Here is a 26,691-nt window from a genome sequence, read left to right on the forward strand (position 1 = left end):
AGGGGATGTTTCTCTGCGAGCCTCGCCTCCCAGCCCATGAGATCCGTCCGCGCTTTTCTTCTCATTCCCAGGCTACACCTAAGCTGGCCATTTGTCTGGTCCCGCTTCGGCAGGGACCAGACAATGCCTGGGACACAAAGAGACGCGCAAAATGTAAATTCTGAGGTAAAGGACGACGGATGACGTCAGCGACGAATGTTACGTAACGTTAAGAATCCCAACAAAATAAAATAAAATAAAATAAATCCTTCCAGTAGCACCTGTTAAGAATCCCAGTTTTAAAATGAAAAGAATGCCATTTTATAACTTCCTTCCCTTCTTATTCTTAAAGGTAAAGGGACCCCTGACCATTAGGTCCAGTCACGGACGACTCTGGGGTTGTGGTGCTCATCTAGCTGTATTGGCCGAGGGAGCCGGCGTACAGTTTCCGGGTCATGTGGCCAGCATGACTAAGCCACTTCTGGTGAACCAGAGCAGTGCATGGAAACGCCGTTTACCTTCCCGCAGGAGCGGTACCTATTTATCTGCTTGCACTTTGATGTGCTTTCGAACTGCTAGGTTGGCAGGAGCAGGGACTGAGCAACGGGAGCTCACCCCGTTGCGGGGATTTGAACTGCCGACCTTCTGATCGGCAAGCCCAAGAGGCTCTGTGGTTTAACCCACAGCACCACCCACATTCTTATTCTTACGCAAGTCCAATTCTTCTAGCGGATTCTCGGGCGAATAATGTGGCAAACAATTTCAAGTAGACTCTCGGAAGAAAAAGCAAATTCGTGTAAGCTAAACAAACTATAGTTAGGGCCCTTCTCTCTTGCCCCCCCCATATACATTTTATTAATTGTATTTCACTATTAATATACTTCTTATTCTCAACAAATACTTTGATAAAATACATATTTTGTTATGTGCAAATGGCTTTAGATACCTATTAGGTCCATAAATTACCATTCAACACACAAAAAACAGCGACAATTTGTTGTTGACAAAGGACAGCTGGACATATGAAGGGCCCCATTACCTTCATTAGCTTCAAACCTAAATATGGCCCTGAGTGGGGTAATAAAACACTGAAAAAGAGTAGGCTAGTTTCTCACAAGGGACGCAGGTGGCGCTGTGGGTTAAAGCCTCAGCGCCTAGGACTTGCCGATCGAAAGGTCGGCGGTTCGAATCCCTGCGGCGGGGTGCGCTCCCGCTGCTCGGTCCCAGCGCCTGCCAACCTAGCAGTTCGAAAGCACCTCCGGGTGCAAGTAGATAAATAGGGACCGCTTACCAGCGGGAAGGTAAACGGCGTTTCTGTGTGCGGCTCTGGCTCGCCAGAGCAGCGATGTCATGCTGGCCACGTGACCCGGAAGTGTCTCCGGACAGCGCTGGCCCCTGGCCTCTTAAGTGAGATGGGCGCACAACCCCAGAGTCTGTCAAGACTGGCCCGTACGGGCAGGGGTACCTTTACCTTTACCTTTTACTAGTTTCTCACAAAAAGTTAGAAGAATAATGCCTGGACACTTTTCCTCATGCCTCAGTTTCTGCAAAACTTGCTCTTTTTTAAAAACAAACAAACAAGCTGGGAATCTAGGGGTCATGGTTCCTGTGGGGTGGGATGGGCTAACTACCCCCTTCCTCCCGCACCCTGTGTGTCAGTCCCAGCTTAACTAAATCAGGAGCTCATTGGAGATGAAACTAAAGTATTTTCTTGTGGGACAACTAGCATGCAGATGTTCCTGGAAAAATGGAGTTATGTGCAGAAATGCTATATGCATAGTTACCTGGGAGTAAGACCCACTGAATGCAGTTGAACTTACTTCCAGGTAAACATGGATTTCACTATTTTCATTGTAATCTTCTCCCGTGGATGAAACAAATAGAAGGGCTACTTTCACTGTTTAGAGTAGAATCAAACTTGCTATTTACATCAAACAGCAACCTCGGAGTTTACTACCATGGCAGTTGCATTAGTACATCTATCAGTTTCTATATTAAGTTGCATATAGACTCACATAATTCATTATGTTGCTCTGTTGTTTCAGGTTTTCTATTAATTGTAACTTTTTAATGTGTGTTGTGATGTGATAGACGTTTTGCACTTATGCAATTTCTATCTTGTCTGTTTTATATACTTAACAAGTCTAGGATGTATCTTCATCATAAAAAGAACATGAAATACATTCATGTTCTTTAAAATTTACATGAACAAAAAAAAAATATCCAGTGTACAATTTAAACAAAATTCCCAGCACCCTTAACTAACTACAGTTCTCAGGATTCTTTGGGGAAGATGTGCTCTAAATAAGCTTTAAATGTATGGTGTGTAAACAGCTGACATCTGGAGGGTGACAGATTCCCAGAACCTGCAGCCTACAGGGTAGGTTTGTTTTAATTACTCTGAATTATCCACTAGCAAGTTGTGATAATTACAAGATTGATTGGTGTTTTTCCATGTCCTGAATGGTAGGTTTCCATGAAGTGAGGAATCTAGTGCTGATTTGGAGAGTACATAATTGTGTCTCAATATAAGGCAGTGTCATATCTTTTAATCTAACTCAGAGGAACCTATGAATTAGGTGTATGATAACATCTAGAGAAAACTAAGTTTGTGGAACTATACTGAGGCTGCAATGCTACACCATTTTTCTGGGAGTAAACCTGGCTGAGTAAACCAGTAGGACTTACTTTTGAATGACACATTTATATAGAGAGAGAAAGAGAGAGCACTCCCCCCCCAGGGGGGGTATGCAGGGTACGCATACCCCTAAGCATTTTGTGAATCTAAGTTTGGCCTCATTGAGCCGCAGTATTTCAATATGAGTAGCAAAATGAGAGTACCCCTAAACATTTTTTTAAAGAAAAAAAACACTGGATAGATAGATAAGTTGGCAGAGCATGAGACTCTTGATCTCAGGGCCATGGCTTCTGGTTCAGGAGGTTGGACTAGATTACCCTCGTGATCCCTTCCAACTCCACAATTCTATGGTTCTATGATATCCTGCTTATATGCCAACATGGCTAAGCTCTTTGGAGACTATCCAGAATAAAATCTGTAATTCACAAGGAAGACCAGATTTTTAATATATATATATCAAATTTGCTTTAAGATAATGATCTCTTGTAGGCTAATACACAGGAAAGCGTTTTGTTATTATTGATTGGTACTCCTTTAATCCAGGAGAGCTGGGAGGGTGCTTGCGAGTGCGCAAGGGAGAGTTCCGAACTGGGGCAATGGCAGGGCCGGAATGCTGCGCGACTGCCGGTTCCAGGCCCTTTTGTGTGACTCAGGAGTGTCGCGCGTGTGTCAGAATGGGCGCGTGGCAGCCGGCAAGACCCGAGTTCCAGGGGGGGACGGGACCCTGCAGAATAGCGGCTTATGAGCTTTTCACAGCAGCGTCTGTTTAAGATGATCCATGTCAGTCGCGCCCTTTCATCGTTATTTTCCCTAGGAGAAAAATTGTGAGGCGGGTACTTTTCTGTGTGTGTGTGTATGTGAACTAGGTAGTGTGCTTTGATTAGACCGCGAAACTTTGAAAAGTGCCGATATATAGAGAAGGAGCCGGGTGGGAACTGGCTCCAGGACGTTTCCAGAGATGGCAATCGAGAGATAGGAAGTGGTCCCGGGCTCTTTATTGGAAGGCGGCCAGCTTTGGTAATCGGAGAGCTGGCTGGAGTCCGGCTGCTCCGTCCCTATCTAAGGGACCTAGCTTTGGGGGCGGGGGCGGTAGAGGCGGACTCCCAGGGCGGACCAGCGAGGGGCGACGCTTCGCACGTACGACGAGGTACTGGGTTCATGCCCCGCGCCTGCAGTCCAAGCAGCAGATTGTAGGGCGGGAAGACTTCGAGATCCTGCACGGCAATGGGTGCCACTCAAGAAGGCAAAGGAAATCTCTTTAGAAACAGGAATAGCCCCTGTTCCTCAAGCAAGGCGATAGACTTCTCTCCCACTGCAATCCTACGACTTCTAACTGGAATTAAAGTATCCCATTTCTTTAATTCTTACCTTTATTATGATGATTGATTTCAAACACTTGTGTAGCATCCTTCAATAGATTTCAGGACTGGGAACAACGGAAACCCCTAAAACATCCAAGCCATAGCATTGGAAATAGTAATGGAGCAATAATGGTTTAACAGTTGCAGTGTGGGAGTATGTAGTAGCGTTTCTTCCCTCGAGCTATGCTATCTTTTCTAATCCTCAGGCCCGTGTGGATTGTGGTTTTGTGAAGGTCAGTGATAAGAGTGGTTAGAGTGTTGGACTCGGGCCTGGTTAGAAACCTCACTCAGCCATGGAGCTCACTGGGTGATCTTCGGCCAGCCACAGTCTCTCATCTTACCCTACCTCACAGGGGTGTTGTGAGAATAAAATGGGGGTGGAGAACCGTGTACAATATCTTGATCTCCTGGAGGAAAAGATGGTATTTAAAAGGGGTGTGGGTGTGTGTGTCCGAACGCACCTCTTTACTTGAAGAGAGATGATGCAATTCAGTGTGAACCGTCCAGGCTTCACAAATGGTCTTTGAAATGTCTTGCTTGACCCTTTGGACGGGCGTGGGGGGGGGAGTACAAATATATTTTTAAAAGAAATGTAGATGAGCATGGCGTGCATGGAATAACTCTGAAAGGGCAAGCGACCCGCAGCAGGAGAAGAGAGGGGTGTGTGCGGGAGGGGGTGTGGAGAGAGGGGGACGTGCGTCCCAAAGGCAGCCAAAGCAGGTTGGTCACGATTCTGCCCCGGGGTCTCGGCATCCCCGGGGGCACTCGGAGGCACACCTCCGCGGAGCTGCGCGGCGATTGGCCGGATGGCGAGAGCAGCCCGGGGAGGCGGCCAGGGGGCGGGCGAAGAAGCATCGGGGCGGGGAAAGGGCCGGGCGTGTGCGCTGCCTCGCCTGCTCAGCTAGCGGAGCCGGCTGCTTATAAGGAGCGAGCGATCCGGTTCCTCTTCCTCGGTGCTTTGCACATCATCACCTCCGTCATGTCGCTTCGCAGCAGCTTCGCGCGGCTCCTCAAGCAGCAGGCGGGCTCCTCGATACAAGTCCAGAAGAGACCGGCGCACTCGGTGGCCCTCATCGGAGCCCCTTTCTCCAGGGGACAGGTGAGTGAGCACTGCGGGGGGGGGGACGAGGCGGTGTTTGGGTGTTGGAGACAGAGGGATAGGTGGGCCTTCACTCAAGGTAAAAGGCTGTAACTCTATTGCAGCCGAGCGCAGGTAGGAGGAACAGAGCTGGGGGGGGCAAGGGGAGGGGAGACAGAAAAGGAAAGGCAGTCTGGTGTAGTGGTTAGAGTGCTGGACTAAGACCAGGGAGGCCGCGGTTTAACTAAACTACGTTCTAAAAGCACAGCATCCTCCCTCCCGCCTGGGGGTGATCCGTGAGGCCCAAGTCCTCCTTGGGGCGAGTGACGCTTCGCCATAATGCTGGAGGAGGACCGCACGTGGTCATTGGGGCAGGGATGGAATCCTTAAGATCCGCACAGTGATATTTTTTGGCTGGGGGGGCGGCGTTTTAAGATGCGTATATCTTTAAAGGAAAGGACGGTCGGAGCAATGTTAGCTGCGGGCGGGGGGAGTGTTCCTGCGCGCACCGGGCAACCGGCTTCCCGAGCGTGGAAATTTCCACGCGGTTCTCTTTCGGCGCTGTGACTCAGCGGCGTCCGCTTCTCCGCTTTCCCGGAGGCGCGCATAGCATCACCGCTCCTTTCCTGTTTTGTCTTCCTCCAGAAAAGGAGAGGAGTGGATCACGGTCCCTCAGCTATAAGAAATGCAGGGCTGGTGGGGAAGCTGACTGGCATGGGTAAGTAAGAGGTTTATTTTGAAAGAAACCGCCTCTCCCGTAGGAACATAGCAGGCTGCCTTAGACCTAGTCAGACCACTGATCGCTCCAGCTCAGTATTTGTCCAGGCAAGTCCCACTTGGAGATGCTGGGGTACCTTCAGTGTGTACCACCAAGCTACATCCCCAACAATTGCTTTTCATAGAGAAGGTAAGTGAGTTCTCCCCCACCCCCATGACCGATTGAGTCTCTTTAATGCAAAAGTTAGCTGTTGGGAGAGATTTGGCACTCTCTGCAGATTTACAAACCTCCTTTCTTTGAGAGGAAAGCCTGTACAATTGTACATCTGAACATATGTACAATTTGAAGCCTGATGTACATATGAAAGAGGTGGCATGAGTCCTCTGAGGGGCTTCTCAATAAGGAGGCAAAGGAACTCAGAGGCTCCTAGAGTGACCTTCCCTTTCCTCCTCAGGAATGTTCTTCTTTGTCTGTATGCAGAGAATGAAACACTTGTGTAGCCAGAGGCAATGTCCTTATTTCAGCTTAGATAAATTGTTTATTTTGGAATTTTGGGTTCAAATAAAAGCAGAAGCTGTCCTAAGGCACAGTTGGCTTAAGACATTTTGATGGGAGGAGTTATGTACTGAATCCTAGAACAATAGGATCCAGAATGCAGCAGTCTGATTGGTCCGCAGGAGCCACCCAATCCAGGTGGAAGTGAATCAGCGACCTGATTGGCCTAAAGGAGCAGCCCGGAATTAGCCAATCACGCGGGGCCCATTGTGTAAATAATGTATATACGGCTAGACGTTTTGGGGAAAGTTTAATTCATTGCTATTATGAGCTGAATAAAGAGCATGAAATTCACACTTGACTCAGGAGGCAAACAACAAAAGTCCCCCCCCCAAACAAGATACCCAATTTTGGCAATGGGGGGGGGAATCCTACAAGTGCCTCTTCCTGGGAGTAAAAATATAATAACATAATAAATTAAATTATTTAACAAATCAATGTATTGTCATGCCCCCCCCCCAAAAAAAACCTGTCTGGCACAGCTACCTCATTCAACTCAATGGTATGACCAGCCAAGGAATCAAGATTTAATATTACTTTTATATTGCATTTGTGGTGTTGGAGAATCAACAATTTGCCCATGTCTATTCCAGCAGAAGTAATCTCATAGAGTGACTGAAGCTGTTTATTTACCAAAACCAGGCCTAAAGCTCATAGTTTTCTGCATCCAGTAACTTGAATTCACTGTGTTGAGTTGGACTTCTTTCGATGCTAAGTCTTAGCATACTCCTTTTGTGGTTTTGGTGAATGAATGAATGAATGAATGAGAGAGGAATGTGCTAATGTCCCTTATGAGTCTCTTCTACTGGCAGTGCCTGATTTCCAGAAAGTTATGTAATAGGCAGCACAGCTGTCATTTTAGCCAAACCCTTTTAAATCAGTGTAGTTATAATTCTGTGACTCAGCATTAGTCACTATCTTACAGGTACCTTACCTGCAACTCACACAAAACTTGGATTTGTGCAATTATATCAGGAATGAAAAAAGTTGATTTGATCAGGCATTTCAGTTTTGTGAAACATTGAACATCTTGAAACATTTGCCATCTGAACTGATATTAATGTTAATTGTCTGATCTGGATATGTTTGTTATAGCCATTTGACGCATCCTCACAGTGTACAGTTTTTTCATATTTTGAGTTTCAAAAAACATACAGTGTGAATTGTGAAAATACTTCAAATGATTGTCAAAGCATATACAGTGGTACCTTGGTTTAGGAACAGCTTAGTTTATGAACAACTTGGATTAAGAACGCTGCAAACCTGGAAGTAGGTGTTTTGGTTTGTGAACTTTGCCTTTGAATATGAACATGTTCCACTTCCTGTTGAGTGTGTTCCATTTGTAAATTGAGTCCCCTGCTGCTATGGGAAAGCATGCCTTAGTTTAAGAATGCTTTGGTTTAAGAACGGACTTCCGGAACGGATTAAGTTCATAAACCAAGGTACCACCATATAGATTAGGCAACTAACTATGCAGATCCATCAGCTGTTCAGAATCTGCTACAAAACTCCATGGGTGGTATTAAACTAAATAGTTATGCTGTGTAACTAAAAGCTGTTGCGCTAGAGTCACTTCCCTCCCCTCTCCTCTCCCCACATACACCCTAAATCTGCTGCAGAGGGTAGGAGAATTCCCCAGAGCAGATTTAGCAGGGGGGCAGGGAGCATGCAAGGAAAGGAGAGTGCATTGAAGTAACACTGCACAGCTAAAATCCATTGTGGTACAGTACCCTTTTAGTTGTGTTCCAAAAGTGCCCTGAAAGCAGGAGTGGAGTATCTTCAGTCTGGAGCCAAATTTAATCTGCCCTTGGAGTCCTCTCCAGCTGTAATATGGCGAGGGGAAAGGGTTTTGATGTTGTATGAAAGGTGCAACTACAGCTTCTTTCTGAGCAAGAAGATCAAAGCACAAGGGAAAATGTTTAGACCAACTTGTGTTTCTTGCAAATACAGTCATACCTTGGTTTTTGAACAGCTTAGTTCTCAAATGTTTTGGCTCTCAAATGCCACAAACCCAGAAGTCACTGTTCCAGTTTAGGAACTATTTTTGGAAGCCAAACATCCGACGGAGCTTCTGTGGGTTCCAATTGGCTGCAGGAGCTTCCTGCAGCCAATCAGAAGCTGCACTTTGGTTTTCGAATGTTTTGGAAGTTGAACAGACTTCCGGAACAGATTCTGATTGACTTCCAAGGTACGACTGTATGCAAAAAGTAGTCTATGCATTAGGCAACTGCCTGCCACTGCTTTAGATAGCTATGAGTTAGGACTTGCAATTGAGCAGTGTATTGGCCCTGTTTGCATTCTACTGCTGGTATTTGGGGTAGGGTTACCAGACGTCCCCATTTCCTGGAGACAGTCCCTGGATTTACAAATCTGTCCCTGGACAAAATCCGTCCCCAGAATGTCCCCGGATTTCATTTAATGTCCCCGGATTTATATTTTAAGTGTGGTAGATTTATTAGTAGGGAATGAATCTTGTGTGATTCATTCAACGGCACAAGACACTTCATATGAGGACTTCCAGCGAGGCAAAATGGCGGGCGCCATGGCAGCGAGCTGCTTCTGAAGCCAGCCAGAGCCAACTGTGCTACCAGGTTAGCTCCAGGCTGCTGAGACTGCTGCTGGCACTGCCACTGCCAAGGGGGAACCAGGGACACCCAGTGTGTCAACTGGGGGAACTGCCGACACCCCTCCATGCGACCCAAATCGAGCCAGGCGCAAGAGTGCCCAGCCACCTGGCCGACTGCCCACTGGCACTCTGGGGCCAGGAAAACCCTGGAGCTGACTAGGGAGAAGGAGTAGAAGAGAAGGAGAAGGAAGAGAGAGGGAAAGGAGGGAGAAAAAAGAGGGGATTCCCCAACCTTGCCGCACTGCTGCTGCCGCAGCTGCCACTGAGCAGGAGAGGTAGAAGGGCACTGGGAGGGCAAGGACATGTGGCCGAGCCCAGGCCTGACCTGAGCCTACTCCATGGCGGCTAGCACTCCAAGAGAGCAGGCCGGGGCCCAGAGGAAGGCCGCATGACAGGAGACTGCAGAAGAGAAGATATTCTTAATATTTTTTAAAAATAACTTTTTAAAAATAACCTTTTTTCTCTTTTCAAAAATAAAAAAGTGTCCCCAGATTCTTTGAAAAAAAATCTGGTAACCTTAATCTGGGGTGGATTTGGAACATCCAAAAGTGCATTGGAAAACACATATAAGTGCTTCAAAATTTACCAAATTTTGCTCTTTGTCATATGTATTCTTCCACTCCTTTCAGAAGAGATTGATTCTGTTTATCTGTTCTTTGAGGGGGGGGAATGAACAAAAAGAAGCTTTGTTATAAAGCTGCTGAAAAATGAAAAGCAGTGGCTCCAAGTGTATTTGGTAACTAAAAAATAAAAATTCCTGTAGCACCTTTAGATACTTTGCCTTTGCTGTAGATTGGTACAGCTTTCCTCCTTCTGATACAGAAGTACAGACATGACTTAACAGCAGTAGTTTCATAACTGAAAGCTCTTTCTCACTAGTTTAGAGAAGTACAGCTTGAAAAAGTGGCTGCGGCTTGTGAAGTATGGTAAACGTGATGTCATCAACTGATGATAGTATGCTTCTCTTGAGCAATCCTTGCAACCCAGACAAGTGCAGATTTAACCTCTACTTCTTGTTAGGAAACGAGGTTAATTCTGTCACATGATTCACTGACTAATCTTTTCAGCTTGGTTATGTTAGAGCAAACCTTGCAGTTACAAATTCCAGAGCCACAAGGTATTGTTTCGTATCTCACAAATGAAAATTAGATCCATTCAAAAGAATGGAAGAGCAGTTGTGACTCACTCCCAACTTATAATGAAGTGGCAAAGCAAGATGAATAGTGTACGTACACAAAAACATAGAAAAGGGACAATTGCTTTCTGTAGTGTCGTCTCAACTTCCTGTTCTTATTGAGCCTCCGTCACATTGTTGTCATGCTTGCCAATGAATCAACTTATCAGTGCCACATTGGAGTTTTCTTTTGTAACATTTTTGTTGACATATATAAACGTCAGAGTCTGTTACATAACGTGCAATACACCCATTGGTGTCTCTGCAATAGCTAGGAATTTTTGCCTTTGCTTAAATTGGCTTTAAAACCCAATTTACATAGCTGTCAAGCACAGGCCATTTCAGTTTTGCTTTAACCAGATTTGATAATTTGGAAGCAAATGAAGCTATAAGGTTCACATACAACTGAGATCACCTACACACCAGGCGCGCAGAGCTGGTCCCAAAATTGGGGGGAGGGGGCATTGTGCAGTGCTCCCCCCCCCGGCCAGGACACACAGGTGTCCCTTTGAGGATTGCCAGAGCACTCTGGCATTTGCGATGGGGAGTGTGCTGGGGGATGACAGCACCCTAGAAATATTGTGGGGGCTGAAGTCCCTTCTGCCCCCTAAAGTGGGAGCCCCTGCTGCACACCCTGCAGTATTGATTAAATCAAATATTAAAGCAAGTGCCAATTCCCCCCCTTTTTTGAGCAATCGGCATACAGTATTGACACATCAGTATAATTTCTGCTCAGGAGAGAGCTCAGATTTCATAGGATAGATAAATGCTGATCATGGGAACATGGACGTTTCCCTGGTTTTCCATTTATTTGGTCTTGTTCAGGGGAGAGCTCCAAACAAAAAGCAGGAGGGAGAAGAAAAAAAAACCCTTAAAGGGATAAAGTAAGTGAAACTAGCTGAATATAAATGGCTTCATAATTACACTTTCTCTCTCTCCTGGCTCCTTGCCAGAAACTCCTTGTGCAGCCAACCTATAGAAGGCAGGCTTGGTGTCAGATGACTGTGTCTCAAGGCTTCAGCACAGTAACACTATCTGCACATGATGACCTAGTACACTGCCATTGCATCAGGTTGTGATGCAACTTTGCAGGTTTGATGTTTGTAGACTGACTGATTTTGAATGCATTGTAATGCCAAATGATGTGGGTTTTATCTGGCTGATCATCCTTTTGAGATAAAGAGAGCACAGTGCCAAAAATATATGCACTGTAGGTTTGGTGACCAGTCTTCATTTTGTTAATCTTTAACTGTGTTTTGTGTGTCTGTGCTGTTATTCCCTTTGCACTTATGTAATAATCGCACTAAATGTACTACAGGGATTACCCCATCATTTGGGGGAGGTGGGTCTTGTTAACTGAAGATACTTATTTTATGGCTAATCTGAGAACACCGGAAGCTATAGCTTTACTGAAGCTAAATAAGTGCGGATCTGGTCAGCACACTGGATGCGAGATCATGGAGAGCTGTGTAAAAGAACGATCTGTATATAAAGAATATTTTAAATATTGATCCAATTTTCCAGTATAAAGTAACAAGCTAAAGCAAGAAATGTAAAGTTAGTTTAGTGGGGTTCAGTTAACATTTAAATTTCACTTTAATATGTCTTTAATCTGTTTTTCTACTACTGTACAGTGAAGCTTTCATAGAATTGTAGAGCTGGAAGGGACCACAGGGCTTGAACCCATGACCCTGAAATTAAGAGCCTCATGTTCTCCCGACTGAGCTATCCCAGGTTTCCTGTAAATGACTATACTCCCATCTGATCAAATCTTTTTAAGTTTGTAGGTGGGCAGGAATCAAGATAGAAACAGTGGTGGTATTATGTCCTTGTTTTGAAAATATTTCCTTATTCAAACATGTAGGCAGCCATAGAATGGGAGCAGGGGCTTGCAAACACTTCACACCATATAGATATTAGGCCTATAAATAGCAAAGGCTTAGGGTTTCCCGAAGTCCGAGGGAAGATGACATTCATCAGGGAATGATGAAAGAGAGGAGTGGTATTGCAAGTCCTGGACTGCTGAGGTCCAATTACCTTAACTAAAGGAAAGGGTGTGTGTAGGAGCTGAAGTAGAGACTGGTTCAGGGGAATGCACGGACTGACTGTATTTCTAACACAGCAGCCATGGGTGTGACCTATGGGATGGTGGCAAAGCTGCTGTTCAGTGGCAAGCCCTGTTGTTGAACACAGTGTCACATCTGCCCACAAAGTCTGGGCACCAGCAGCAAATTACATTAGCACAAACTTGCTCTGCCCCTGCTTCTGAATAAAGTGTTTGGGTGCAGTGAAAATCCAGACATTGGTCAACATGTCTATTCTTCTCTTACAAATATGAAGGTGGGGTTATTACCCAAGTCCTGTGGCAGGCTTCCTCAAACTTGGCCCTCCAGATGTTTTTGGCCCACAACTCCCATGATCCCTTGCCAGCAGGGCCTAGCTAGTCAGGGATGATGGGAATTATAGTCTCAAAACATCTGGAGGGTCGAGTTTGAGGAAGCCTGTCTTATAGGATCCTTGAATAACGAGCAACACGGTTGCAAAGCAGCTGTTTAATTACCTTCATTAACCAAGTTAATACCAACCACCAGTATTTCCTGTCACTGGACTGGGCAAGTGCAATTATGTGCTTTCTTCTTTTCCCCCAGGTTGCCAGGTGTATGATCTTGGAGATTTAAATTTCACCCAGGTGCCCAACGATGATCTCTACAACAACCTAATCATAAACCCACGCTCCGTGGGATCAGCTAGCCAAGTTCTGGCAGACACAGTGAATGGAGCTATTGCTGCTGGTCATAGCTGTGTAACCATTGGAGGAGATCACAGGTGAGTTGGGAGGGATCCGTGAGGAAGATGGTCTCTTGAATGAAATAAGTCTCAAAGAGCTTTGGGTAAAGTTCACTCCTCAACTGGATTCGTTAGTTCAAATTCCTGTTGACTGATTGAAAGTGACAGGCCACTGTCAAGTGTTAAATTGTTGTCCCCTGGTGGCAAATGCGAATCAGTTTTGCCTGATATAAAATAATGGTCAATAATAAGCATGCACAGTAGGCTTTTGTTAGGCTTGGAGAGCTGCCAGATCTTGGGGATTTATCCCAGAATAATGGCACTATCTTTGGTCTCCTGTGAGAGCATCTCTGGGGCCACAGGATATTGCAGTGCTCTCTGATGAAGCCCGTCACTGGAGGTCTCTTATTTGCAGTCTTGTGATCCTCTAGAGCAGGGTTTCCCAAAACTTGAGTTTTCGGCTATTTTTGGACTAGTAACTCTCATTATCTCATCCAGCATGCCCAGTGGTCAGGGATGAGGGGAATAGTAGTCCAAGAACAGCTGGAAACCCAACTTTTGGAAACTCTGCTCTAGAGCTATCCCTCTACCATACCAGTTGCTGGAGAACAATAGTGGGAGGGGGCTATTGTCTTCATCTGCTGGTTGCAAGCTTTCCCAAAGGCATCTGGTCTGATCCAGCAAAGCTGTCCTTACATTCTTATGAAGTGATGGGTACTGTTTATAAAAGGATGTGACTGTATGTATACACACACACACACACACACACACACAAAGTTCATTTAGTAAATGAACTTGTTTTATTTATTATTCTCAGAGGAGGCACAGCAAGGTATCTATCAGTGCCTGTAAGAACCAGACATGAGGAACAGGTAAACTGCTTTAGCTTTGCCAGAAAGGCAACCTCCAACAGCTGCAAAAAGAACCCCAACAACCCTTAGGTAGAATTTATTGTGGATTTCGCATTTTTTAGCATATCAGGAACCAGGTTATATAATTATCACACATACTGTACAGCTGTCAAATTCCTTTGTAAAACTCACAATTTTCTCAGTGTATTAACCCAAACTTAAATTAATACAAGAAACTTTTGAAGTAAACTGGACTGATAAAAATCTGAATCTGATTTTTTTTTTTGCAGTTTAGCGCTTGGGTCAATCAGTGGTCACTCAAGGCAGTACCCACACCTATGTGTGATCTGGGTTGATGCACATGCTGACATTAACACTCCACTCACAACCCCATCAGGAAATCTCCATGGACAGCCAGTCTCATTCCTTTTAAGAGAACTTCAAGATAAAGTAAGTGGGGATTATGCTGGACATCTATAAAGTAGATTTTATGAATTCTGTTTTGTACCATGTTTTGTAAGGCAGGCATTAAAGTCCAATCTTAACTTACCCTACAATCTTGAGCAATTTAATTTTAAATCTAGAACATTATAGAAATAACCCCCAGAAGGAGACAGGTAGTTCAATTATTATTGATGTCTGCATAGAACCTAGCTGGGAACACGAGACCCTGCCCTATGCTGGACATGATTTTAGCATAAAAGATGTTCTACTATTTCCTCACATGCAGCCCCTATTTAGAAAGCAGCATATTGCAGTCGCAATAACTCCCTTTCAAGTGCTAGATACTTTTTGTTCTTCTGGACTAAGATATAGGCAATCAGGGTTCAATTCTCAGCTCAGCCATGAAACTCACTGGGTGACCTTAGGTTAGAAGGAGAGAAGGTGACTTGCCCAACTCATGGAGTTGTGAGATCAGAATGAATAGAGAACCATGTATGCCAACTTGTGGCTAAAGACAGGCGGTTAACGCCACCTACCTATCAAACACAAAGTGTCACAATCACAGTCAGGTGACCCGTTTTTGCCTGTGCTGTTTGAAATTGAATTGTGCAAGCAAAGCACTGCGCTATGAGGTCAGGTGTAGGACAGCTGGGCCCGTATTGGCCAAAACAGCTTCAAGGTCCAAATGTGTATGTATTGACACAGTTGAGTATGGTGTTCATTATACATCACCACTACACCATCATGTAAACAAGCCTAGTGTAAAACATCCAGGACTACGTTAATTCTTCTATTCCTCTATAGGTGCCGCTGCTTCCTGGATTTTCCTGGCTAAAGCCCTGCCTTTCACGATCAGATATTGTATATATTGGCCTCAGAGATGTTGACCCTGCTGAACAGTAAGTACAGGATATCTGAACTGGGAAAACTTTCTTCTTATTTTTTTTTTAAATACGTACTCGGCCTACTGCCATCAGTAAGAGGTATGGTGCATAACATTATAGCTTTAAACATTTATATTTTTTTCTTTTTAAACAGCTATATTTTGAAGAACTATGGCATCCAGTATTTTTCAACGAGAGATATTGATCGTTTGGGAATCCACAAAGTGATGGAAAGAACATTCGACCACCTTCTGGGCAGGTACAACTTTTTTGAGGATGGGCATTTTGGGAAGCGGCGTTAGGCAAAAAATACTTAACCTATTCACATGTCAGCGAACGATCAGCTTGTCATATCCTACTAACCAGTCCCCAGTTACCATGATGTGATTTATTTCACATGGGTTATACCTGTATTATAAAGTGATTCTCCTTCACAGAGGACAAAGACCAATCCACCTGAGCTTTGACATTGATGCCTTTGACCCAACTCTGGCTCCAGCAACAGGGACTCCTGTCTTGGGTGGATTAACATATCGTGAAGGCATGTACATTTCAGAGGAAATACATAACACAGGTAAGAACCAGACAAGCACATTTTACTTTCAGCTTTGGATAACATGATACAAGTAAACACTTGCATGGCAGCTGTGTTACAAAAGTATTCAGTGTTTATTTAAAACGTCGGAGTGTAAATGAGAAAGCTCAGGTTCTCTTCCTTAATTCACCCCATGCTAAGAAAATTAACAAGGATAAATTGGAATGGACAGTAGTAAGGATCAGGAGAGTTCTCAGGTGCTTTCAGACATCAAAATTGCACTTCCTTGTTAGTACAAGACAAAAACCAACTTTACTCAAATGTTTAAATTATTACAGCTAAAAGCTATGCCTAACAAACTCCCCATATGAAACGAGGCTTGCTTACAGGAACAATAGTTTTAGCTGCTCTATCATCAGGTTGCCTTCATTGAGGCTCCCTTGCAGCCTCCATTATCAGGACCTTGGCAGCTTCCATAGCAAGGGGAGGTGGGAACCTAATATCTCTCACTTGACTCTTTATCCAGTTTAATTATAGCTGTTAGGCACTCTTAAAACACTAAGGATCCGTGTAGCAGCATCATTTAAAACATTTAACTACTTATTTGCAGTATCTCTATAACAATGTTGCATGCTACTGGCAAGAACATAAACTAGAAACAGGGCCAAACTGGCTAGCAGTTATCATTGCTTTTGGGCCGCAGTTTGAAAAGGAAATTCAAGATAAGATTATGCTAAATACTGCAGTACTTTTAAAACAGCAATAGTTTATTTCAGTCAATGCATGGCCGGAACCTTGGATTCATTCATACGAAACCACATCTGTGGACCACATCTGCCCTTGGGCTGAAGTGATGCTTTAAGTTCTGTGTCTTCCATGTAACTCAGTGTCTTTAATTTCCCAGGCCTGCTTTCAGCCATGGACCTTGTAGAAGTAAATCCACTGCTTGGAGATTCACAGGAGGAAGTGAATGCAACAGTTAACCTTGCAGTAGATGTGATTGCTACATGCTTTGGGCAGACAAGAGAAGGAGCGCACATCATGTTTGATGATCTCCCAACACCCAGTTCACCAGATGAATCTGACAGTGAAGAGCAAGTACGGATGTAGGACCCTCAAGGACCCTCAAGGATCAACAGATGCTTCAAATGGGCATTATGTACAGATCTGTTGATCTACTCAAATGGACTGGCTAAAACCCAACTATACCACAGTCTGAAGTGTTCACCAGTTTTGGAGAGACTAGTTACTTTTCCCACTGCGTGACCAAACCGCTGTATTACAAGCTAGACAACACATTGGCTTAGGTGAACGTTTATTACTTTGCAATTATACAAAAACTTACCATCCCTTCACTGCCCTCCGTCTTTCTTTACAGATACATTTCCTCTCAGTAGCCCTGTAGCATTCTCAAACGAACATGCTGTTAAGACCTGACAACACACCAGTATTGTCCTTCAACTGTAGTAAATAAAATCCACTCCTTTCATTGCTGAAGAGCAGTTCCTTGGCAATGATTGTAATACAGTCCTTAAGATAGATGGAAGGCTTGAAAACAGCTGTGTGTGCGTCAAGAAGATTCAGCTGAAGAATTTGTAGTATACAACACCTCCCAGAATGACTAACTCCAAAATGATGATAAAGGAGAGCAACAGTTTGTTTGTCATAACCCTAGAAGGAAAGATAAGACATGAGATTTATTTGGGTTTACAAAAAATCTTATTTGAATTTAATGTTGCCCATGGAAATCATTCTCACTTAGATGAGACAGAAGCATCGTTTCATATTTAGACAGTGAAAGCTATTGTGTATTTACGCATAAGAAAGTCTGGGACTTAATCCCAGGTGAGTGCATATAGGATTGTATCCCATGTTGAGGAAATAATAAAAGGGAAGAGTAGCAAGAACTTATATTTGAGTTCAGCAAAACCGGCATTGTTCCTGGGATTCCTTATAAAAAGCTAATTTAAAATCACATAAATGTATTAGTATCTGAGTTAATATGTAAACATACAGGAAAGCAGCAATCAAAATAAGTTAACACCTTGAAAAGCTGGTGACAATCCAGCTAGGTGACAATTTCAAGAAAATATTGATTGTCACAAAAAAAGATACAGAAACAAATTTGTAGCACGATAAAAGCTCAATTCAGATATCACAGCAAACCATGATTCACTGCAACTGTAGTTGAGTCTATACTGCATTTTTGCTTGCTTGCATCATCTGAAAGTTGTGAGATACTACCCCAAACAGCTCTTCCCTGCTGTACTGCTGGGAAAGTAGCACCACATGCTGCTTTGTTATCACCTGATGGCAACCCCAAGGCAGCAGTGTATCCAGTGCCCACTCAGAAACTTGCAGGTTGCTTCTGTGCAATTGTGCAATATGTTCTCTTTTTTGGCATTCTGCCAAAAAAGTTTCTCCTGAAATGAGCATAAAACATCATTTGATTTTCAGGAACATTTTCCCATAACCTTCACCCCCTCCCCCTTTCCTATAAGCATGAAGTACTTATATGCAGTTATGTAGTTAGCCAAATAATGGGCCAGAAACTTCTGAAAATATCTGGAATATGCACCATAGAGAGGAATAGGCATGCTTCACACCTAATTGTGGCTGTTAACAGACGTATCTTGTAGTTCAGCAAGAGAACACAACTGAGAGTCACTATCTTCTGGAATACTGTCTTGGATATGTTTCCCTTTGTACAGTTAGTTCAATAATAAAAAAAATGTTTTCTGAGTGCATTCATTCCCTTGCTTTCTTTTGCGTTCACATTGAGAATCAATTTAGCAACTGGGACATATAAGGGCTAGGATGTACTGGGTGGTTGGGGAGATTAGGGCTGTAAACTGAAGAAGTCTAGAGAAAAGCACATTTAAATGAACCACAGTAAGAGCTGCTTGAGTGCTTTCACTTTTGACTCTCTCAAGCGCAGAGATGGAGGAATCTTTTTGGTTCAGTGGACGAGATCTTTACTTTCCTCCACCCCCAAAGACCGTTTTTGGTAGGTTGGTGCCCCTGTCCACCTGTCAATCATATGACATGATGACTTCAGGTGACTGATCCTGCCCACCTGTCAAAGTTGACCCGTCAGAGTGGGCAAGGCAGCATCCAGAAGGACTAGACTCTACTCACCAGCTGATGAGTGGGTGTTTAGATCAGATGGCTGCCAGGGTCTGCTTTGCAAGCATGTTTCCTACAGGGAACACCCTGGCAAAGCAGGTAATTGTTTGTTTTCACTTCAAGGCAGTATTCTTTTTGGGGAAATGGTACCTGTTCCACACAGTTTTTAGAAAATGCTATTTCATCAACACTCAGGATCCATGAAAGGATGAGAAGGCAGGGTTTGGGCACCAGGGAACATTTTGGGACTGGCCAAATCTGTATAAACGTGATGGGCTGCATTTGAACCACACTGGAATCAGACTGCTGGCACTTAGTACATTAAAAAAAAAAAAATTCAATCCAAGTCTCAAAATAACTGATTATTTAAATGGCATCTTACTTTCTTGACATGGCACGCAATATCTTTCGACTTTTGCTTAAATTTTCACTCGTGTTCACCAGCTAAAAGGAAAAAAACAACAACATTTATTACTATTAGGTTGCAACTTGAGTTTGTGCTCATGGATACCTGCCCCTGAAGGTCAGCATCACAAATTAAGTACACAGAATGAGGCTCAAGCACATGCAAATTGAAGCAGGTTTGCTTAAATGCTTATTCCTAAGGTGCAGTCAATAAGCGTGGCATCATAAGAATAGACTTATGATGCAAGGGCATGATTAACTCGTTTTAACTATCTATACTGCTACCATGTTCGCACAGGCTAGTATGTCTCAAGTAGTCATTTTTAACCATGGCTATGTGTACTCTGTACTAAGAATGGTGAAATTCTGTGCCCAGGCAAATGGAACATCCCCAATGGGGCTTAAGCACATGCAAATAGGTATAATGCAAGAGACATCTTACATACTGTGAGTTCTTCAACCCATAACAGTTATGTTAACTGGGCAAATTTGCGTAATTCTTATTTTGTATAATTTGCCATGATTTTCCTCTCACGAGGAGGGCCAATGAGCTCTGAAGACACCAAAGCCCCACCAGCAACCACTTGAACTTATTCAGCAAATCTGCAGGCTTCTCAGATTTCAGCAGGCCTCAGTCACGCAATTTCAAGCATCTATTCACAACCATAAGGCTAAAACTTGCTTTTAGAAAAATGTAAGCAGAGATTCAGGGCAACAAACATTTTGTGCATTTCTTGGGTTCCTGCAGAATCTCAGTATGTACATGCAGCCCTGTTATTCAGCCAGCACAGAAACAAAATTACAGAGTTTGTACTTGTTTTAGATATACTGGCCTACATCTGATACAACAGAAGGCTGTTTGCAGAACCAATCTCTCTCCCTCCCACTCCACATCTCCTGCAAAGTCTCTCTGAAGGATCAGAGGCTCTCCTGAAACACGGGGGTTGTGCTGCTGAAAGTGGACTGCTGAGCTGGGAAATCACCCAAAACAGGGAAGAGAAACCTTGCAGGAGGGGAGCAAGGAGGCTTGAGGGAAATCAGATGCATGAGCAGACTTGTAAAAGTGCAGATCTAAAAAGAAACCCTGAAGTTTATCTTATTTTGGGATGGATGTGAAATTATGTGCTCATTACAGAGTTTTTTACCAATACAGCCATACCCTGGATCTCAAACGCCTTGGCTCCCAAACAAATTGGTTCCTGAACGATTGAAACCCGGAAGTAAGTGTTCTGGTTTTCAAACGATTTTCGGAAGCTGAACGTCCTGTGCGGCTTCTGATTGGCTGCAGGACACTCCTGCAGCCAATCAGAAGCCGTGCCTTACTTTTCGAACAGTTTTGGGAGTCGAATGGACTCCTGGAATGCGTTCTGTTTGAGAACCAAGATATGACTGTATGTGTTTTTAAAAAAAATTCCCTAGCTTCTTGCTTTTGAATTGGCATGTGTTTATTCCGAACATGTGAAACAACAAAAAAAGCTTTCCACTCACTCTGCCTTTGGTGCGGTCCAACTGCTCCCGCTGCTCCCCAAGTACTTCAATGATCTCTGTACCAACTTGATCTGTCTCTGCAGCAATCTGGTGTGAACGCTCAATGCTCTGAGTGGCTCGGTTCAAGCTTTCTGTTCCTTGAAGCAGCAGCACCCTCTGAGACTGGAGCTGGGTCTTAAAAGAGACAATTAAGACACATTTTTAAAAGGCAGAGAAGATATTTTACCTTCTGATAAGGTCTGTGTGAGATGACTCAGCCTAAATGGGTGACTGGCAATCTCTGCTTTATAAGAACATTTGACCATTTCCATGCTTGTTTAAGCTTTTACCATTGTCAAAGATGTGCGCATTATGCCTGAGGGGGAAATAAATAAATGGACAAAGAGACATATTTTCCATATTAAAAAAGTGGCTCATGCAGGAAAAGGTATTTCCTGTCTCAATCATTTTTCTTTGATGAAAATGCAGGCAACTCATGAACAAATAATTAAAATATATTGTTACTTTTATCACAATTATACCAAACCAAGCCCTACTGTTGTGGCAGTTTCATCACCTAAGGTAGAAGTAAGGAGAACATATTCCTTCCATACCTGAGCATCTCTCCCTGTCCCTTCACCTAAACAATTCAGGCCCTGGTTAGAGAGCTGGAAGACCAGGGTTTAAATACTCACTTGGCCATGAAACACACTGGATAATCTTGGGCCAATCACTGTCTCTCAGCCTAAACTACCTCACAGGATTGTTGTGAGGATAAAATACAGAGGCAAAGAGCTATGTGTGCTACTTTGAACTTCTTGGGGTGGGGGAAATGGGATATAATATAGTAAATAAATACAATAATCTACCCTTCATGCTTTATAATTGTACATTTAACAACCAAAAGTGACTGTGGAAATCTATATACATAACAGTAAAAGCAGACTCCCCAAGTTGGCAGGAGGCAGGAATTGGAACATGTAAGAGGAGACCTCTACCATGAAGAAACTCCCTACTCCTGCAGGAAAATATGGGGAGCAGAGAAGATAACCCTATGATCTCTTGGCAAACCACCTCTCATTTGCAGTGCACATTGCTCTCTGCTATCAAAAAATGAATTGTTTTAACTGATTTTAATAGTGCATTTAAGTAGCTGTAATCTGCCCTGAGCAGACAATTGCTGAGAGACAGGATTCAACCAGGAGCTGTGGGAGTGAAGGGAGAGCTGTTAGTGGAAGGGGTGTAGGCACTGGGGGGGGGCTCTTTAAGAAAGAGAAATGAGAGCAAAGGAATTCCTGTCTCTGTTCCTTCCTTCCAGCACTTTCAATGGTCCACATGTAATATTACTCAAGAATAAAATTAAATAAGCAGCAGGTGGGATGAACTATTCTTTCACACATAAGTTAGTCCTAACCAATAAAAGATATACCATAACAATAAGGAGAACAGAGAACTTTGAGAACTTTCCCCCAGGTAAGCTTTAAGAACCCCAGGTCCTCAGTGTTGCCTCTGGCATTGCAAAAGAGGTTGTCAAATGACGTTTGTTCCTTTCCTGACAGACATTAAAGAAGGAGAATCAATCCTCTTTTAGCTTTAACTGCTAAATCTGACCTGGGCAACACGGAAGTCTAAAATAACATATGGCATAACTCTAATCAGGACACAATTGCAAGCCTCCTACATAAGCAAGGGCTATTTATGGCCAACTTGATATGTAGTATCTTAAATATATTTAATCTGTATACCCTTTTTTTATTTAATCTGTGAATATTTTATTGCAGATACCAAAGAAGGATGTGCTCCATATAAATCACACATGCACCATTTTAAGTATCCCCTTCCTTACAAATATGGCAAGTGCTGAATTTATTTGTCTGCTTATGCATTTTTAAAGTGTCTTTAAGTGGGTGCTGGTGGAAACCTGCCTTGCTCTTTTTAGCTGCCTCTTTCTGTGATTAATTGTACTTACTTTGCTGAATTTAATTTAGTATTTAAATGTTGTTTATGCATTAATTGAATATTCTTTCATGTGGCATCCAGTTGTGGTAACAATATTGATGAGTAAGCTGCAAAATGTTTTCAATAGTATTTGTGGTCTGTCCCATATTTATGTGCAAAAAAAAAACCACCTAAGAGGTCAAAACTGTAACTCTATCAAATCAGTGCAGCTGCAAACAACCAGACTGTTCGGTCTTAACAGCTTGATGCTTTTTCTTTACAAGAATAACCACAGAAAACTTATTGACAGTACTTGAGTGAAATCAATATGCCTCAAATATGCGCCTTCCACAATACTGATATGCATACAGAGATTTTGGAAGCCATAGTTCAGAGATGCTTTTGGAATATAGAATATTCTATATTCTCTCTAATCCAGAATTTGTTGAGAAAGAAAAAGAACATTTTAAATATACAATTTCCTTCTAACAAGAAGCGGTGGTTTATTTTCTTCCACTTAAGAAAAACTGTGCCTACCTATCGGCGCTCTTAAAAAACTTATTGATGGTTGTCAATATAAAAAATGCATTTAAATCAAAAGAAGAAAATAAATTGTCAGCTCTACTAATTTTGCACTACTGAAATTACGCTTTCTGAAGAACTTATGTATTTTTCCATATACTTGCATTGTTGCAATAAATACAATCACAACTCCTCTGTACATACTGGAAAGAATTAAACTTAGCAAGAACCATAAGAGCTTTGTCACCAATACAAATAAACAAAATCAATATAGTTAATTTATACCTAGTACTCACACTCTGCTCATTTTCTGTGGCATAGATCCCAAATTTTGGGTCTCCATGTCCTCCTGGAACCACTCCCAAATCTGTACTTTTCATCTTCCTCTGAAACATGGCAAGTTCTCTTCTGTAAGTCCGAATTTTGGCCATCATTTGATTGTGGAAGGACATTGGAGCATATTTCAGTTCTTCTTCCATTTCCCGTAGCTTTAGTAAGTTTTAAAAAGCAGATACCAAAATCTTTGTTAAAAATGTCCTTGAAGTAAGTCAGCAAAGTCTGAGGATAGCTAATAAGCCAGGACTCTGTGTTATATTTTGTAAAAATATTACCCCCACCCAAATTTCTTAATAGGATATATAATTCCCTGCGTTTAAATCATGGTGTACTGAATATTCAGCAAGCTTCTTTATTTTTGCCCTCCTAATAATATGAAAACTCCAAAGACAAAAACAGAACTAAAAGTAAATAGAAGAAAAGTTTCCCTTATCAATTGAAAAATATTATTGAAAAAACATAAAAGCAATAATCAGAAAATGGATGGCACACAAAAAGTTCTAAAAATATAGCAGAATCTGAAAAGATACTGAAATTTTTTGTTTGGTACAATTTTAAAAGTATTATCTAATAGTTCTTTGTTACAGCACTCACTATTACGCTTAGATGAGTCAAGTCAACGATTTTTAAGCATGCAACCGTACCTCTATATTTTTTATTAATTTCATAACATTTATATAGCACTTGATTAGGCTTGTCTAAACAAGAATATTTTCAGCAGTGAATGCACCTGCTTGATCTCAACAGGCAGGGTGTTCCAATTGTAGGCGCTGCCACACTAAACAAGAGGGTTCTTACAATTGCGGGATAGGTATTATGTGGCACCTGTAGTAGTGCCAGTTCTACAGATTGAAGAGGTGATTGAGTGGGCAGAGGTGGGGTAAGGAGATCTTGTAGGTAAATTGGTCCCAAGTTGTTAAGGGCTTTATATACCGATAGTAACACCTTGAACTTGGCCCAGTAGCAAATTGGCAACCAATTGTAGATCTCTTGAGCACAGGTGTTATATGCTGGCAAGACCTCACTCCTGTCAGCAATCACGCTGCAGCATTCTGCTCTAACTACTGTGACAAGGCCTTCCCAGTCCAGGAATGGCCATAGCTGTTCTAAAAGCCCTCTCCCTCCAATTACAATTCATATCCTTACTGTTTCATTCGCCTCTTTTTGTTTTTCATCAAATTCTCGAATCAACTTCTTCTTCTCTTCTAGAAAACATAACAGAAAAGATGGAAAAAAATAGCACAACAATCAGCAAAGCCAAAAGGACTTCTCAGTGCAAATCCACATAAGAATGTATACATTTTTTGTGATGGCCTTTGACTACCTCATTGTTTCAGTGAAAATTATTTTTCATGGTCAAACTGTATTAACTGATCATGTAAAATCACTTTAGAAATAACTACCAAAAGATATGTTATCCTCCTACTCCTCAACCAGCCAGCTATCAGTTTGGTTGGTGACTAGATCTCACTTTTCCAAACAAGGTAACATGGAAGATTCAGGGGCAGCCAACAAGGTGTCCGCCAGATGATGGATTACAACCACCAACATCCCCAAGAGCTGGCAATGCTGCCTGAAGCTGGTGAGAGCTGTAATACAACAGGATATAGAGGGCACATTTGTAATGCCTAGGCCTCGTCCACACAATATTTCTGTCTCCTTTTAAAAAGGGGGTGGATTACACATCCAGATCTGCAAACAACAGAGAGACATGTCTGCTGTTACTCATGAATGTTTCCAGAATATCTTATATTAACTATTTTGGATTTCATTACAGGAATAAAATGCATATAGTTAGGCACTCCAAAACCCTGTATAAAATTACTGTCAAACATCAGATCACTGGAAATAAGCAACTATCTGACTTTTAGAAGACATCTGAAGGCAGCCTTGTTTAGGGAAGTTTTTAATGTTCAAAGTTTTATTCCGTTTTTAGTGTTCTGTTGGGAGCCACCCAGATGGGCGGGGTATAATTATTATTATTATTATTATTATTATTATTATTATTATTATTATTATTATTATTATGCTAGAGCAAAATGTGACGTTTATAAGCATCCTGTTTAAAATAGCCATTTGAACTCCACTGTGAAATGTCTAGGATAGGGCAACCTTCCGGGGTTGTGATCTCTCTGGTTCTTTTCTGAGCACCAGGTTTCTTTTTTTAACTGCATTAAATTCCACGCTGAACTTCGCCTTCCTTCCGCATTCCAACCACGCTTAGAAGCGAGGGCGGGGTCACCTATTATTATTATGATTATGATTATTACGGGTCCTCCTCCTTTGACAGCCGCCTGACACGCAGAAATCAGCGAGGAAGTTTTCCCGGGGTCACTTCGGGCTCCTTGCGAAGAGAAGCGTCTCGGTCAGGATGCTGCTCAGAGGCGGGTTCCGCAAAAGTAAACTCAACGGCAACCCCTCTTGCAGCAACCGACGCCTAGCCGGACGGCAGCGCTGCAGGACCCGGGCTTGTCGGGAGCGGGACCGGGTGGCGGAAGGGGCTCGTCCGGTCCCCCCCACCCCCCCGGCTCGCTCGAGCCCCGCTGCTACGTACCAACGGCCGAGCTCCCGCGCAGCCTCTCGGGGGCTCCCCGCAGCTCCCCGTGCAAGCCGCGGAAGATCTCGTGCAGCCGCTCCAAGTGCTCCGAAGAGCCGGCGCCGCGCTCCGCCATGACGCGAAGAGGGAGCGGGAGCAAAGCGGCGCCTGCCCGAATCTGAGGCCTGGTCACCGCGGCCTGGTAATCACCGGCACCTTCTCGCAGGCGCTTCCGGGAGGAGGAAAAGCGGACGGGGGCCTTCCCTCTCGCCGAAAGGAGCCCTGCTCCGCCATCCGGGGGCCTGAAGCCGCGCCGCCGCCAGGAAGTGTCGTTTGCACAGCGCCGCCCAGCCTCTGGAGGGGAAATCATTTCCATGGAGATAGAAAGAGACCTTTCAATAATAATATATGTTTTTAAATAATCTATGGTAACTTTTTATAATGCAAGCCTTTTTTTGTGTCCTCCTGTTCAGAGGAGAGAGGATTAAAGCAGCAGCCTTCACCCTGTTGGAAGTTAGGCTCATTTGTTTGTACTCCCCCCCCCAATAATTTTTATTAGATTTTACAAGTGTAGAATTATAACAATACAAAATACATATCCATATTTAGAGATTTCTCTGAATCTCCAGAGTACCCACCCTCCTCTCCATGGGTCCAATTGTCAATTTGTTCAAATGCATATTATTTCATAACCCATATTTTATATCTCTCTGTTGTCCATGATATTTACT

General features: G+C 43.2%; 2 protein-coding genes across 5 annotated transcripts; one reads left to right on the plus strand and one right to left on the minus strand.

Moving 5' to 3' along the window:
- The first annotated feature begins 28 nt into the window (after positions 1 to 28).
- ARG2 (arginase 2) lies at positions 29 to 16,981 on the plus strand. 4 transcript variants are annotated; one of them, XM_081902104.1, is made up of 9 exons: positions 29 to 165; positions 4,972 to 5,077; positions 5,702 to 5,774; positions 12,778 to 12,955; positions 14,058 to 14,217; positions 15,016 to 15,110; positions 15,250 to 15,354; positions 15,533 to 15,669; positions 16,535 to 16,981. In XM_081902104.1, exons 3-9 carry the CDS (start codon positions 5,771 to 5,773, stop codon positions 16,738 to 16,740), a joined length of 885 nt encoding a protein of 294 aa, XP_081758230.1. In that variant the 5' UTR covers positions 29 to 165; positions 4,972 to 5,077; positions 5,702 to 5,770; the 3' UTR covers positions 16,741 to 16,981. The 4 variants fall into 4 exon arrangements, with proteins under 4 accessions (XP_081758230.1, XP_081758227.1, XP_081758228.1 ...); XM_081902101.1 differs by lacking the exon at positions 29 to 165 and adding an exon at positions 3,291 to 3,441; XM_081902102.1 differs by lacking the exon at positions 29 to 165 and adding an exon at positions 3,318 to 3,441 and having other exon boundaries at positions 4,975 to 5,077.
- Positions 16,931 to 26,445, minus strand: VTI1B (vesicle transport through interaction with t-SNAREs 1B). Its single transcript, XM_081902337.1, has 6 exons — positions 25,979 to 26,445; positions 24,571 to 24,629; positions 23,385 to 23,576; positions 20,650 to 20,823; positions 19,139 to 19,200; positions 16,931 to 17,301 (listed from the first exon to the last, which is right to left on the minus strand). The coding sequence occupies exons 1-6, from the start codon at positions 26,334 to 26,336 to the stop codon at positions 17,211 to 17,213; spliced, it is 936 nt and encodes a 311-aa protein (XP_081758463.1). The 5' UTR covers positions 26,337 to 26,445; the 3' UTR covers positions 16,931 to 17,210.
- Between the last annotated feature and the right edge of the window lie 246 nt (positions 26,446 to 26,691).

Source organism: Podarcis melisellensis (assembly GCF_964234715.1).
Source record: "Podarcis melisellensis genome assembly, chromosome: 1".
Taxonomy (NCBI): Eukaryota; Metazoa; Chordata; class Lepidosauria; order Squamata; family Lacertidae; genus Podarcis; species Podarcis melisellensis.

Coding starts and splice junctions, on each gene's coding strand:
- ARG2 (XM_081902101.1), top strand. CDS start 3,359: ATGAGCTTTTCACAGCAGCGTCTGTTTAAGATGATCCATGTCAGTCGC. Junction 14,218..15,015: donor TAAGAGAACTTCAAGATAAA/GTAAGTGGGGAT, acceptor ATTCCTCTATAG/GTGCCGCTGCTTCCTGGATT. Junction 15,111..15,249: donor GATGTTGACCCTGCTGAACA/GTAAGTACAGGA, acceptor CTTTTTAAACAG/CTATATTTTGAAGAACTATG.
- VTI1B (XM_081902337.1), bottom strand. CDS start 26,336: ATGGAAATGATTTCCCCTCCAGAGGCTGGGCGGCGCTGTGCAAACGAC. Junction 20,824..23,384: donor CCACAGAAAATGAGCAGAGT/GTGAGTACTAGG, acceptor GTCTCTTTTAAG/ACCCAGCTCCAGTCTCAGAG. Junction 19,201..20,649: donor TGGACCGCACCAAAGGCAGA/GTGAGTGGAAAG, acceptor TTTTCCTTTTAG/CTGGTGAACACGAGTGAAAA.